Here is a 14,899-nt window from a genome sequence, read left to right on the forward strand (position 1 = left end):
GTGTTAGTACTTCTGAAGGGACTGTGGGATCAATCAGGTGGTATACTCTTAACTTCAAAAAGGCTAGGAATCAAGGGGCTACCGCGTGAGTGATTCGAAAATACAGCAACCAACCACCCTTCCGCCTGGGGAGATTACACTGACTCCTGTGTCCAGGGGTCACTCTTAGGACCACTGGAGGAAACAAACTAAAGAAGGAGTTAGAAATCTGTCCGTCAAATGTGGGGAAGACATTTAATGATCAGGAATAACAAATCGGTGCGAAATAGGATGGAGAGCCTTTTTGCAAGATCACAGATCTACAAACAAAACCACACGGTGATGAGAAGTCAGGTTGTAAGTGCTGCTAAAACCTCAGGGACGCAGATGAATACATGTCATCCTAACCACGTAGGGAGGGAGTGCGGTTAACTATCAACAAAGCTACATACTTCAATACTGGGGAGGTCATACGTTTTCTATACTGATTAACAGAAATGTCCAAAATAAATGAGCTCAGTTCTGTGTATCTGGTAGGAGCAGCAATCTTGGTTCCATAATTAAACCTAAAAAGTAGCAACTGCCAGACAGTTGAAAAACCCAAAATTCAACAAGGAAAAAAATCATTATTTTTAGCAAGTACTCATGAAATGTTTATTACCTGAATGAATGACAAATAATTTCATCAATAATCTTTAAATTATTTAAAACTGTGAGAGCATTTAACTTTTTCAAATTTCATATGATCTTATTCTTTCTGTGCTCACTTTCTAAAAGCATGATAATCTTTTTCCATTTCTCATCAAAAATTCTTATGCTCACAGTGAATAAACTGGTGGCATTATAAAATTTCTTTAGTTCAAATGAAAAGGTGTATTTCTGCTAGACATCTCACCCAGTTGCAAATTAATCTGAACTGGAAGAAATAAAAATATGAATTAAATTTTTCTATCACTCTCTAAAAGTTTATGTCAGGCTTCATTTAGGAGGTCAGATTTTATATGAATCTTATTATTCATGAAGTTTTCTAACTATGTCGCAGAAGTCTTAATATTCAAAACTGTTTATACTTTTGTAAGTCAGGATGACAGAACCTGGAACAGACCTTCTACACAAAAGGTCTGTTTCCAATGGGAATATACCATAGTTCTGATTTTATGCTCACATCACGCAAAGATAGGCTGTTACTGGAGAGTTGTTTTGTACAGATGGTATTTTTAATCTCCATGTTTTGTCCAAAAATGTCTTCGTTTTAATCAAGAAGAGAAGCCTGGAATTTCTTCCATTTCAAACTCGTCTCTCCATTTCTGTAGGTCTTTTGCATCATTTATCATCCATAACTTTGCAAAACACTTTAGCCTTTTCCTGGAGAGAAAGAAAATACCATTTATTTTACAAATGAAATTGTTGGGGTACAATACATTTCACTGAAAGCTATAAAAGGTCTATGACAGGGGCGCCTGGGTTGTGCAGTTGGTTAAGCATCTGACTCTTGGTTTCGACTTGGGTCATGATCTCAGGGTTGTAAGATCGAGTCCCATCTTGGGCTCCGTGCTAGGGGCAGAGTCTGCATGAGATTCTCTCTCCCTCTGCCCCTCCTGCTTGCATGCTCTTTCTCTCTTTCTCAAATAAATAAATCTTTAAAAAAAAAAAAAAAAGGTCTATGACATTAGAATACCAGGCAGGGCTCTGTAGTTACAAGCTATGTCAGCGTCAGCCTTCTGGTGATGCTGTTGGAATCAAGGACTGAAGGTGCTGACTGCCACTATCTTCAAGGAGGGGAGAAGCCAGTTCGCTCTCCTTCTAACTCGGGCCAGAGGCTATATGTGCTCACAGGAGGAAAAGTAAAACTGATTGAATAAAGTAAAGCTAGCTAATTAAAGAGCAGAATGCAACATAACCTAGACATATTTTTTCTGTGGAAGACCAACCAATTAAATGTTGAGGGTCTGGAGCCAGAGTGAGTTCCACTAACTGCTTCACCACTGACTAGTTACTGGACCCTGACATCCTGGTCGATTTCCTGCCCTTGCGTGGCCTCATTTTCCCAAACTATGATATGGGGATAACGCCAGTACCGGTATCTCACAAGGTTGTCATAAGGACTGAATTAGTACATGTAAAGTGGTGAGAACAGTAACTGGCACCTGTCTGCCTGGGCTGCTGCAAATGACTGTGTAGACTTGTACAGTAAGCATTCAATAAATACTAGCTGTTATCACAAACCCCCATAAAGGTACAGGATTCCCTTTGGTTTCTTTGATCTTGCCAATGGGACTGATGTGATGAGCACTTTCAGTAAAAGGGTAAAAATAATGAATATAGTGTCCTAATAAATGATCAGATTCTACCCCATTGCAACCTCTTTTGACAATTCTCTGTCTTGTCAAGGTTATAGATTTCAAAATGCCTCACGGTAGTTGGAAGAGTTAAAATATTACAACCTGTGAATGTTATTGCTCTTCTATTATATAAGCTATGTAGCAGCAGTAGTATAAACTCCCTTATTTTACTGCCGTCTCGCATATATATATATATCTGTTTGTAGTAAAGTTTTATTCTAGTTTCTCTAGGGAAGAAGAAAAATAATAATAAGATAACAAAAGAGGATTTAAGTTTGTCTTTGGACTTTGTGGAGAACTAAGGGCTTCTCTTTGAACTCTCATAATAAATAATTACTTTCCTAATTTGGCATGGTGGAAATGATCCAAAAGAGAATGCCAACTGAGGAAGCTACATGTCATGCCATTTGCAGTATTCCAGCACTTTGGACTTGGTCAACCACCATTTACCACTGCTAAGTATAGAGTGGCAAGGCAGAACCACAAGAGGAAAGAAATGGAGAAGTTGGTTACACAACCGTACTTCAGTATACAAGTTGGTAATTGTTTAATTAATATTAGGTATTGCTATTTCAATATTTAAATTTGGTAATGATTTCCAGGACTACGAATTTTTCTTGTAGTATGGTGACCAGCCAAGATTTTCTATTTGACCAACCATCTGTTCCCTCGTGGTCACATGGTTATCAACCAGGGCAGTAATGTCTTGCCCCAGGCATATCAGACTTTCTAGGTAGCACAGGAGTGGGGCAGGAGATGGATGAAGAGCTTATGTCCTTTTATCATATAATCTTGTATTTGGGGGGAAAAAGGCTGTAACTTATTATTTTCTAATATATTTTTCTAGGAATATCTTTCTTCCAAAGTATACCTCAGATAGATATTAAGATCAGTTAATATACTGACTGCATGCTGGCTGTATATCAAGGGTAAAAGAATGCATTCATGTAAGCATTCTAAGTGACAGAGAGAAGGCAGTTTAAAGATTTATTTATTCATTTCAGAGAGAAAGAGTGAGCAAGATGGGGGAGGGGGGAGTGGGAGAGTGAGATGAGTCTTTAAGCAGATTCTTCACTGAGCACGGAGCCCAACAGGGGCCTCAGTCTCACAACCCTGAGATCATGACCTGAGTCGAAACCAAGAGTTGGACGCTTAACTGACTGTGCCACACTGGTGCCCCAATAAAGCTGTTCCTTTCTTTTTTTTTTTAAGATTTTATTTATTTATGTGACAGAGAGACAGCCAGCGAGAGAGGGAACACAAGCAGGGGGAGTGGGAGAGGAAGAAGCAGGCTCCCAGCGGAGGAGCCCGATGTGGGACTCGATCCCGGAACGCCGGGATCATGCCCTGAGCCGAAGGCAGACGCTTAACGACTGCGCTACCCAGGCGCCCCCCCCCCTTTTTTAAAGTAGACTCCACGCCCAGTTGGAGCCCAACATGGGGATTGAATTCATGACCCTGATATCAAAACCTGAGGTGAGATCAAGAGTCGTGCGCCCAACCAACTGATCTACCCAGGTGCCCCGCAGGTAGTTCAGAATGAAAAATTTGTCACAATCCACAAAAGAAGTGACAGGGGGATGCCGACTACAATTACATCGTTATATAATACTATTATTTTCATTCATGTCCTGACAGAATTCTTATCTTCTGAATGCAATATACGAACAAAGGAAGTACTCTAAAGGTTTTAAATGTCATGGTTTCTTTCAGTAATTAGTTGTATAACTGAATGCTTTAAGCAACTAATGTGTTGGCACACAGGAAGGAGTTAACTTAGTTCTTTAGAAAAATGACTGAAAAACCAATTTAGCAACTTAACAGATAAAGATCTGAGTAGAGAAGGCGGACTAAATTCACATGAGCTTTTCAAAGATCTGTTTTCATTTTATTTTAATTAAATGTTTCAGAATATTTGAAAAAATGCTTAAAGGTAAATCTGACATTCATTTACGTGACACTCCTCTTCCTTGGACAACTTGGAAGGTTTCATTATAAACCAAAAGAGGCAACACAATCATTCTGACCTCTTCATATTTACTAATCCTTCTAACTCTTTTGACTTGCTAGCTGCTTTCGTTAAAATTTCTCCAGGAACATCTGCTAGTTTAGCCACATTTAGTCCATAACTCCTTGCTGCAATTCCTCTGGTTATTTGATAAAGAAAAGTGACAAAATCAGGGACTTGTTCTTCACCTACAAAATAAAAAAAAAAAAGAGGAGATAAAGAAAACCATGCCTGCAAGCTCAAAGAAGATTACATAAGACATGTAAGTTCTTACAACTTCATTCAATTAAAATTTACAATCTGAAAAAGAAACACATTGTTCCTAATCACCTCTTAGTTCCATTTATCAATAGTACATATCTAGGAAAAGGGGAAATACTGTTTTGAAAATTTTCTTGCATTTAGGACCTTGTAGCTCATCTAAAAGGGTCTTTTTTGTTTGTTTGTTTGTTTGTTTGTTTTAAGATTTTGTTTTTAAGTAATCTCTACGCCCAATGAGGGGTTCAAACTTACAACCCCGAGATCAACTCTGCAGACTGAGCCAGTCACATGCCCCGCCCTACGAGAGTTTTTAACAATGACTTGGTGTAAGGTAAAGATTTGTTTTATGCTGCTTACTAAAAAAATTTCAACTGAACTGCTATTATGAGGGAATGATTCTGATACACAGTATAATACAATTTTTCCTGTAAAAACAGACCAAAAAAGTGTTATTTCAGTGAATGTGCTCACTGAACAGTCTAGTATGTAATACACTCTGTAAAGTAACACACATAAGAGATGTTTCTAAGAATGCTAAAGACAAAACAACAGCAAAAAAATGCATAAGGAAATATAACATGTTGCACAGTTTAAATAAAGATATTGAGAAATTCTAGTTTATTAAATGTACTGGATTAACTAAGAGTTCGATATATTCAAGTGGATGCTGTTCAGTTCCCCCCAGCTCCCAATTAGGACTAAAGGGTTTACTGCCTCAGCTGTCAGAAGGTTGTCAGCCCACAATCCTCAGCTGTATCCCCTCTTTGGGAGTCACCTCAACTTAAGAAGAGACCTGCTTCATCTGAGGTCATGTCCTGTCTTGGGCAGCCTGCACCGTGACTGGTTGCTCTGAGAGTTGGTAGGCAGCTTCTAAGATGGCCACCAAAGACCCCTGCCTCCTGATATTCATGCCCTGAGTGTGTGCAGGACCTAGTAACTTGCTTCTAACAAATAAAATACGGCAAAAATGTTTTCTTGTCACTTCTGAGATTAGATTACAAAATACTGTGGCTTCTGTCCTGGGCACTTTCATTTTCTTGCTTATTTGCTCTGAGGGAAGCCAGCTGCCATATTGTGGGCTGCCTTATGAAGAAGGCCACATGGAAAGAAACTAATGTCTCTGGCCAACAGCCATATGAGTGAACTTGGAAGTAGACATTCTAAAGCTTGCCAGCACCCATGTAAGAGGTCTGGGTAGTAAATTCTCCCCGTGAAACCGTGAGGTGACAACTGACCTATCCAACCTTGACTGTAGCCTTGGGAGAAACCGTGAGGTAAAAGTGGTCATCTAAGCTGCCCCTGTATTCCTGACCCAGAGAAATGATAAGATGATAAGTGTTTGTTGTTTTAAGCTATGTTCGGGGGTAATCTGCTGGGCAACAATAGCTAGCTAATAAAGGGTATAAAGGCCAGGCTCCCTCACCCCAAGCTGAAGTAATTCTGAAAGACCAATCCCATCCTAGAGCTCTCTGTAGGGTTGCCTGAAGCCTTACAACCACAAAACAGCCCCATCGTACCCAGTCCTGCCCTCAGGTGTTGATCATAGGAGCACGCCCAGTCAACACCTGGCACAAAAATCTCAGACTCTGCTTCCTGGCTATCATACAAATACATACATATCAATTAAAAACTTCCAAAGAATTGGGATACAATGAAGTACTATAACAGAAAGACAAAGCTGCATACTGTTTAATCTTTGATAAATCTAAAGCACCTCAGGATTATGCAGCTTTTATTATGAAATTCAATCTCATTACACCGCATTGCAAAAATACCCAAAAATGAACCAGATTTTTAATAATTTCTGAGATCCCAATAAACTTACTATAAGTTTATCAAGAGCTTTTTCTCATACATTATGTCATTTGATAAATGTATGTGCTTTATTCTTTTATCAGCTCAAAACTAAAAAGCATAACTGAGAAAAAGGGTAATGGAATTTTCTTTAACCTCCCCTAAGAATTCAGCAACAAATAACACCTTTCTAAGGCTGGGTGCTGGAAGTGGGAGGTGGAGAGAATGCTGGCACTCTCAGGAATACAGCCTAAAACTCACATTACAAAGCACTAAGAATACCTTTTGCCTCCAAATAAAACTCCAGGAACATAAAGAACAGGTGAGGAGGTGGGTGGAAAGAGACTAGGAAAGAAGCAAGGAGAAAACAGCGCCTGCTAACCCAGGTAATTTTTTGTTACTCTCTGATGCTCACATGACCAAAAGTGAAGCAAACAGCAGCAGGCAATCAAAAGGGCAAACTCTTCTCATCCTCAAGATAAAAAACAGTCTTTATCACTTCAACTGGCTTAGTTCTAACTGATGTACCTACCTCCAGCCTCTCCTCTCCTTTATAATCTAGCCTCCATGCTGGTCTTTCCAAAAAAAAAAAAAAATTCATTCATCTGTCTGTCCATTCATCATCCATCCATCCATCCTTCTATCCTTTTCTGGAAGCCCACTAATGCTACAAAACCCTCTTAGTTAAAATTTGCTTTGCTGATGGCTTTTTTTTTTCTTTATATATATAACATAGAGTATGTATACATATACATAGCTATAAAATATAGATATATTTTATAGATATATAATATAAAATATTATACTGCTCTGAATAACTTAACATACCTTAGTAAAACAGTTGCTCAATTTGTCATCATATCCTGGTCTCCATGTAGTACGAATTATGGTAGTTGTCACACCAACAAGGTAAATAATGTGACCATTCTTCTGTAATCACATTAGGGTTTGTTTGTTTTTTTAAGATTTATTTATGTATTTGAGAGAGAGAACTCATGAGCAGGGGGAGGGGCAAAGGGAGAGAGAATCTCAAGCAGACTCACCGCTGAGCGCAGAGCCCGACATGGGACTTGATCCCACCATCCAATGAGATCATGACCTGGGCCGAAACCAAGAGTCGGATGTTCAACTGACTGAGCCACCCAGGCACCCCCTCTCTTTAGGGAGTTTTTAGAGTTATGTTCTACATCAGGACTGTCCTTTGCCTCTCTCAGAGGGGAGAAGGGTAAAGAGTGTGAGCGTGTGTGATGGAAATGTGGCGGCAGACAAAGCCAGACAGGACAGAAGATGGTAAATAAAAGTTCTTGGTGAGGACTTTACTTATAACTTATAACCATTTCCTAGATGGATACTACTGAAAAATTTATATGACGCTGCTTAGAGTCAGAGAAAGTAATAATTCATGTTTCTGCTTGTTACAGGGGAACCTAGCAAAATCTGTTTGAAAGCCAAACTTCTGTAGGCAGTTATTGAAGAAATATGTGCTGATCAAATAGTCTCTGAAGTCACTGTTGGGACTGATTCATAACATTTTAGAGGTGGATGAGGTTAGGTAACTTGTCCAAGATTTTATAGACTGGAATAAAGTACACGTTTCTTACTGCTAGTCCGCTTTATCTACCTCGCCATGGGAAATAACAGAGTATCTTAAAAGCCACCCAAAAGGTCTTTGAGGCGCTTGACTGATGACCTACACAGCGGCCTCTAACTCAAGACAGCAGAGGAGTTAGGTTAAAAGTAATGGATGAAACACAGATGTAGCTGGAACAGCACTGGAAGTAAGAAGACAATGCACCAATGCTTCAAATTCTGAGTGATTATTATTTTCAACCTAAAATTCTAGCCCTAGTGAAATTATAAATCAAGTATGAAGGTATATTGGAGACATTTTCATTCCTGCAAAAATCTCAAAACTTTTACCTCCTTTAGTTGATATTATTAGTAGCCTATTCAAAATCTCCTCCAACCCTAAGAAAACCCTGATTTCATATGGAATTAACTCACTGACCATTTAACTGAGGGGGTAATGTCTTCATACCAAGCTCCAAAAGTTGATCCTGATGAAGCTAGGCTGATCAAAGTCACCCCTGTCATTGTCACTTCTAGCAAATGGTTTAAGAGTGAGCACGGGATTCAATTCTGAAAAGGAGAGGGGACAATGATGACATGCTAGTGAGCATCTAAGAAAAGCTCCCTGGCTCCTAAGAAGAGTCACAGGGAACACTGGTCCCCTTTTTTCCTTTGGACACTGTCAATTCTGGGTTTGACGCATGAAAGAACTGCAGCCACCCTGTCACTAGCCTGATGATGAAGCCAGCAGGGCAGGAAGACAAAGCCTGGAGAAGTGCAAAGAAGAGTAGCTGAAGCCCACTCTTCCTCTGAGGCTCCTGTAATGTGAGATTATTTCTATTCTTACTGTTGGAGCCCCTGTGAATTCCAGTGTCCTGTTACCTGCAATCAAATGCACAGAAGGCGGGATGAGAGAATCCCAGGATGATGGTAAAGGCCGGTCTCAGGACAACAGCTGTGCAGCAGGCCTAGGGAGCAACCAGTTCAGATGAGCAGGACAAAGGGCTCCAGAGGAATGATTCCAGCAAGGAGAAGTGGAACCAGCAGTTGGATCACGTGGAAAAAAGTCTAGAGAGGTGTTTCACAAAGCTACTGGAGGGTACAGGGAAAGTCAGATATAGACTCAAATAAAAGAATGGAATGAAAACCAGGCAATTATTGCCTTCAAAAACACAGAAAACAAAAAGGTTGCCAAAGAAAGAAAATGCACTTGTCCTCATACCTGGCTCATGATTAAGCAACACTTACTGGCAATAACAGTGAAAACTATGAAGAGGAATGAGGCAGAAGGAACCTGGAATGAGTACACTGGAGATCAGAGCAGGAAAGGCTGAAGACTCCCATCCAGCACAGTGAGAAGCCAAGCAGTAATGTGTCAAGACGCTGAGCTGAGAGATGGGCTTATAAGCATATTCATTAGAGATATGGAAGAAAGCAATGGAAGAGCTGAAACCAGCTGCCTTGGGACCGGATGGGGAAGGGACATGGAGGGAAGGGACAGAAGCAAGGGTCTACTGCCTGCTAGCGTGAGCCTTTTAGCATCATTTAATGTTTAAAATTATGTTCATGAATATAAATTTCAATCAGTAAGATAAAATGCCAGAACGCTTTTAGCGTTCAGTTAGCAGTCAGTTAGCAGTCAGTTAGCAGTCAGTTCACATAAACGCTTATCAGTGACCCTTCCCCTGCTGGTGAACTCTTGTTTATCCCACTGGGTTTTAGCTTATAAGCTCCTCCTGTCACTTTGGACGCAGATTAATGGACATGAAACTGCTTCCATGGGAGAATTTATGATGTGTTTTTCAAGACTACATGGTGGTGAAAGGAAAGGATTGCCTAACATTACATTTATCTCAGGTCCAGTGCTTTGTTTCATTTGGGCCAGCTGCCTGATTTCTTTTTCAGGTCCATCTTTATTACTTTTCCAAAATAAAATTTGGACTCTGGAGTGTCTTGGGTAATGGATTTTCCATTGTAGCACACCAACTGTGTAAACCATCACTGGCCCACAGGCTGGGAGCTTAAAAAAATTACTACTGAACAGGAAAATAAAATTATACTAAAATTGACTATATTACTTACAGCACTTGAATTTATTTCTATTGGCTAATGATGTTCTTTTTTATGAAACGTCTCATTTCTGTGGCTATGGTACGGGGTGGAAAGGCTAGGAAAAATAGTGTAGATCCCACATACCAGTTCTAGCAGTAGGAAAGAACCTGAAAGCACAGTCCAAGATTCTAGGTTCAGTTCAGCCCCCACCCAGGTGGCCCACATGGGAAACCACTTGACCCAATGTTCAGTTTCCTTGTCAAGTTAAGATAAAACGTATGCCCAGTATAGGATACTGGGGATGATATTTAGGGAAATATATCAGACATTTTGAAAGATGACCAATATACTTGACTCTTAGGGCATCCTTCCTGAGATGAATCTAAGAGTAAAATCTATATATCCCCCCTGACCCCATCTTCTTCTTGTAGAAAAATGAGGTAAGAAAGACCAGAGAAGCACTCAGAGATGGCAAAGAGAAATGTAAATTCCACTTGACCCTGAGCTTAGAGAAAATGAATTTGGACAAATGTCATTTATAATCAACATTCACAGCTTTTATTTTTAATAAGCAATAAGTTCACGTATTCATGAATTTTGAGTTATCAAACATGAAAACCAACAACAGTCTAGTTGTACTTACTGCATGTGTGTATTTCATACCTGGATCCTCTTTGCTTTCATCCTCATTCACCAAGAATCCCATGTGATAATTTCCCACCTGTTGTAAGTAACTTTTTTCTAATTCACAAACTGGTGGATAATGGGTGACAAACAGGGTTAAGGATTTCACCTAAAGCAGTAAGACATGACAAACATTATTATATTTTTATTTTATTTATTTTAAAGGATTTATTTATTTATTTGTCAGAGAGAGAGAGAGCACAAGCCGGGGAAGGAGCTGGCAGAGGGAGAAGCAGGCTCCCCCCTGAGCAAGGAGCCGGATCCAGAACTCAATTCCAGGACCCTGGGGTCATGACCTGAGCTGAAGGGAGATGCTTAACCAACTGAGCCACTCACGCGTCCCCGTTATTTTATTTTAAAATTTTCTTTAAACTTTTCTCCAACTTTTGTTTTGAGAAAGTTCAAACCTTCATAAACATTGTAAGAAAAGTACAATGAACATTTGTATATTCTTTACCTAGACAACTGTTACAATTTTGCCATAACACACACGTTCTTTTTTTCCTGAATCATTTGAAAACTGCAGACATGACACTTCATCCCTAAATACCTAAAATTCTATCTCTTAAGAACAAAAACATTCTCCTACTAACCAGAATAAAATTAGTACACTCAAGAAATTTAACAGTGATATATTACTATTACCTAACATTAGTCCACAAATGTCCTTAACTGTCCCAGTAATATACTCTTTATAAATATTTTCTATATTAAAAAAAAAAAATCAAGGATCATGCACTTAGTCATGTCTCTTTAGTCTCCCTCAATCTAGAAGAGTTCCCAGCCTTTCTTTTACGTCTTTTAAGACACTAATGTTTTTGAAATATCCAGGAGTTGTTTTGTATAACATCCCTCCATTCGGATTTGGCTGATTGTTTTCTCCTAATAAGATTAAACCTTACTGCCAGAAATATTACATATTTATGTAGGTGCCATACTCTTTGCAGTACATCATATCAGGAGGCTGATGTCAATTTGGCCCCATTACTGGGAATGCTAAATTTGCTTATTTGGTTTAAGTGAGTGCCCAGATTTCTCTACTATAATGACACCTATGTCCTTTGTAATTAATAACTTGTGCAGTAATACTTGGAGATTGTGTGAATATTCTTTTTTCCAATGATCTTTCATCTTGAAGTTTTGTCATCTATGGATCATCACTGCCTGATGATGTGGTGACCAGTAAATGCTGATTTAAAAAAATTCCCTCCATATTTATTAGTTGGCATTCTGTAAAGAAGAGCTTTCTTTTCTCCCCACCCTAACCCCGCTATTTTAAATTTTATTTTTGTTTTGTTAGTATTAATATGCATTTATGGATTCTTTTATTTTAAAGCATAAGTTATTATGTATTCTAGAAATCCCTAATTTCTTAAATCTTAAAAGAAGCAGATGCCAAATCTTGGCCTAAAAATTAGCAGAAGAGGAGCCTGGGTGGCTCAGTCAGTTAAGCAACCTACTCTTGATTTCAGCTCAGGTCATGATCTCAGGGTCCTGGGATCAAGCCCTGCACTGAGCTCCATGCTCAGCGGGGAGTCTGCTTGAGGAGTCTCTCTCTGGCCCCCTCCTCACTGCTCGCACATTCCCTCTTTCTCAAATAAATAACTTTAAAAAAAAGATAAAAATCAGCAGAAGAGAGTAATTAAATCAGAGAACTTCAGTTTTGATTCATCTGCCATTCACCTCATTAAAAGTCAGAACATGTGCCTTCTCTCCTATAACAATTACAAGAAACCTATTAAGGCAAGATTTCTCTGATGAGCTGCTCTTAGAATCTGCCCTGAAGTATCTTTGGACCAGCTGTCTCCATGATGCCCCTTCCCTGAGCCGACAGGCATTTCCTGCCAGCAGACCTAAGGGTTTGGGTTACAATACTGCTCTCCTCAAGGCTATTTTCAGCTTGCAGCCACAACACAGAGCCTCCCCATTCTTCTGTCTGCTCTCTCTACCCCATCCCAGCAATCAAAGACACCATAAAAGTACAGATTTTCATCCATAAAAAGGGTAGAGATTCTTTGCTCCTGAAGAATCAATCCTCTTCAATGACTTACCTTGAACATACATTTTATTTAAAAATAATACTTTCTTCATTAACATTTAAAACATCAAAAAACTGCTATAGAACCAATGAAAACAGAAGCGACAAATTTAATTCTGTCATAATTTGTTCCTGAGGGTTCTTAGAGGAATCTTTAAAATATTGCCAAACTGCTTTTGGTAGCCAGCCTCCAACATGGCCCCCAAGTTCTTTACCTCCCAATGTTTGTGCTCTTGAGTAGTCTCTTCCCACAACGAATCAAGGCTGGCCCTTGGGTACAACAGAATATGATGGCAGTGACAGCGTATGGCTTGTAAAGCTACGTCAGAAAATGCAATTTCTCATAAATGCATAAAATACTTCGGCCTCTTGGAATGGTTCCTCTGGGGAAAGCCAGAAGCCACTCAGATTCAAACAGCCCTATGGAGAGGTGCACAGGGAAAGGAAGTGAGAGTCCTGGCCAACTGCCAGCACTAATTAGCCAGTAGCAGGTGAGCCACATTGGAAGAGGGTCCTCCAGCCTCAGTCAGGCCTTCAGATGATGCCAGCTCTGGCTGATAACTCTACTGCAACCTCAGGAGAGAGCCTGAGCCAAAACCACCCAGCTAAGGTGCTCCCAAATTCCTTACCTCCGGACACCATGAGAGATCTAACAGATGATTACTGTTGTTTTAAGCCATTTAGTCTTGGGGTAATTTGTTATACAGTCATAGTAACTGATAAGCAGCTACAGAGTAGGAACAACGAAATCAAGCTCAGAGGTGGCAAACTCAGTCTGTCATAATTCATTCCTGAAGGCTCTTAAATCAATGTTTAAAATGTGTTTTGGAGGCAGTAACAGGACTTTACTGAACCTGAGATATGCAGTTTCTATAATAATTAAAGAGACGTTCCCGAGCTCTATCTTCTTGCAAATAATTTTTTAAAGAAAAATTAGAAATATTTATTTTAAAGTAGAAAACATGCCATCATTAACTATGTAATCTAACTAAATGTTCAAACAAAAAACTGAGGCCCATAGAAGTTTAAAGAAAAGGGGAGTTATTTTTGCATCCTATGCTGTGCAAAGAAATAAGACTAAAAAATTTGCTTTTATTGGCTATGTAAGGAAGAGAAGAAGAAATGAAAATGGAGGAAAGACACAAAGGAAAGAGTTTTAAAAGTGGAGAACAAAATACAGAAAGAAAAACCAAAGAACAGACAAGGTTTGGGGCAGGTGCCAAGAAGGAGAGACAGAAGAGGAGAGACCAGAATGTACAAAGAGAGAGAGTGTTAAAGGGGAGGGTTTGATGGAGATGACAGGGATGGAGCATTTAACACAAACAAAACTTCGCACCAAGATGCTCAGAACTGCACTCTGGAAAAACCAGATATGCACTGAAAGAGTACACAGAAAGACACAGTCATGAGATCAAAGGCCTTCTATTGAGGTCCTGTAGGATATTGCTGAAAAAAGGATTTCATAGGTAAAAATGGCTCTATCTCCTTTTTGTTCTTTCCTTCTGGACTGGGTTGCAGGGTGGGGGTGTCCCTGCACTTGACTTAGAGTTTGCCAAGGATAATAACAAACTGTTTTGGGGGGGAAACAGTTTCCAGAGAGGCCTTTATCCTACTGACCAGGTTTATTTTGCTTCAGCAAAAGCAAAGACGACACATCAGGGAATTACAGACAGGATTTAGGGCCAATCCATCAAAGTTCAATGTATAGTGTTTTAATAGTCAATTGCAGGTATAGGGTCACTTATAATAAGTAAAGATAATTTTGACTATCTAGAAGCTGAGGCCAGAAAAACAATTTATGTATTATGCACCATTCACATACATAAAGGTGTGCAAGATACTCACATCTCTAATAAAATGCTCGAGTGTAGCATAAGCAATGGCGATTCCATCATGAGTACTCGTCCCTCTTCCCAATTCATCCAAGATAACCAAGGACTGGGATGTTGCTTGTCTTATTATTTCTGCTGTGTCAGTCAGCTCTTCCATAAAGGTACTCTGTCCTTTATATATATTATCTGCAGCACCCATCCTACAAATTAGATGAAGACACCTTGATTTTTCCTCTAAACCTTATTATTCGGAAGCCAAGCATTACTGTAAGAACAATAAAGGATCCCTAAGGGTCTATATACTTTGAGCCAATAATAGCTGAAATCATATTAAACAAAA

At 39.4% G+C, this 14,899-nt stretch overlaps 1 protein-coding gene across 5 annotated transcripts in view; it reads right to left on the reverse strand.

The window, feature by feature from the left end:
- Positions 1-217: 217 nt before the first annotated feature.
- MSH3 (mutS homolog 3) overlaps positions 218-14,899 on the reverse strand; it is a 187,935-nt gene continuing 173,253 nt past the window's right edge. For 2 of the 5 annotated variants that reach the window (XM_008711037.2, XM_008711036.2), the window contains exons 21-24: positions 14,573-14,759; positions 10,669-10,798; positions 4,349-4,517; positions 218-1,344 (exon numbers count right to left, since the gene is read on the reverse strand). In XM_008711037.2, coding sequence (XP_008709259.2) covers positions 1,236-1,344; positions 4,349-4,517; positions 10,669-10,798; positions 14,573-14,759 — 595 coding nt within the window. In that variant the 3' untranslated portion in view covers positions 218-1,235. Of the gene's footprint in view, positions 1,345-4,348; positions 4,518-10,668; positions 10,799-12,004; positions 13,148-14,572; positions 14,760-14,899 lie in introns of those variants that run through there. The other 3 variants (XM_040622133.1, XM_040622132.1, XM_040622135.1) reach the window with 3 other exon arrangements.

Source organism: Ursus maritimus, unplaced genomic scaffold, assembly GCF_017311325.1.
Source record: "Ursus maritimus isolate PB19 unplaced genomic scaffold, ASM1731132v1 scaffold_5, whole genome shotgun sequence".
NCBI classification, from domain to species: domain Eukaryota; kingdom Metazoa; phylum Chordata; class Mammalia; order Carnivora; family Ursidae; genus Ursus; species Ursus maritimus.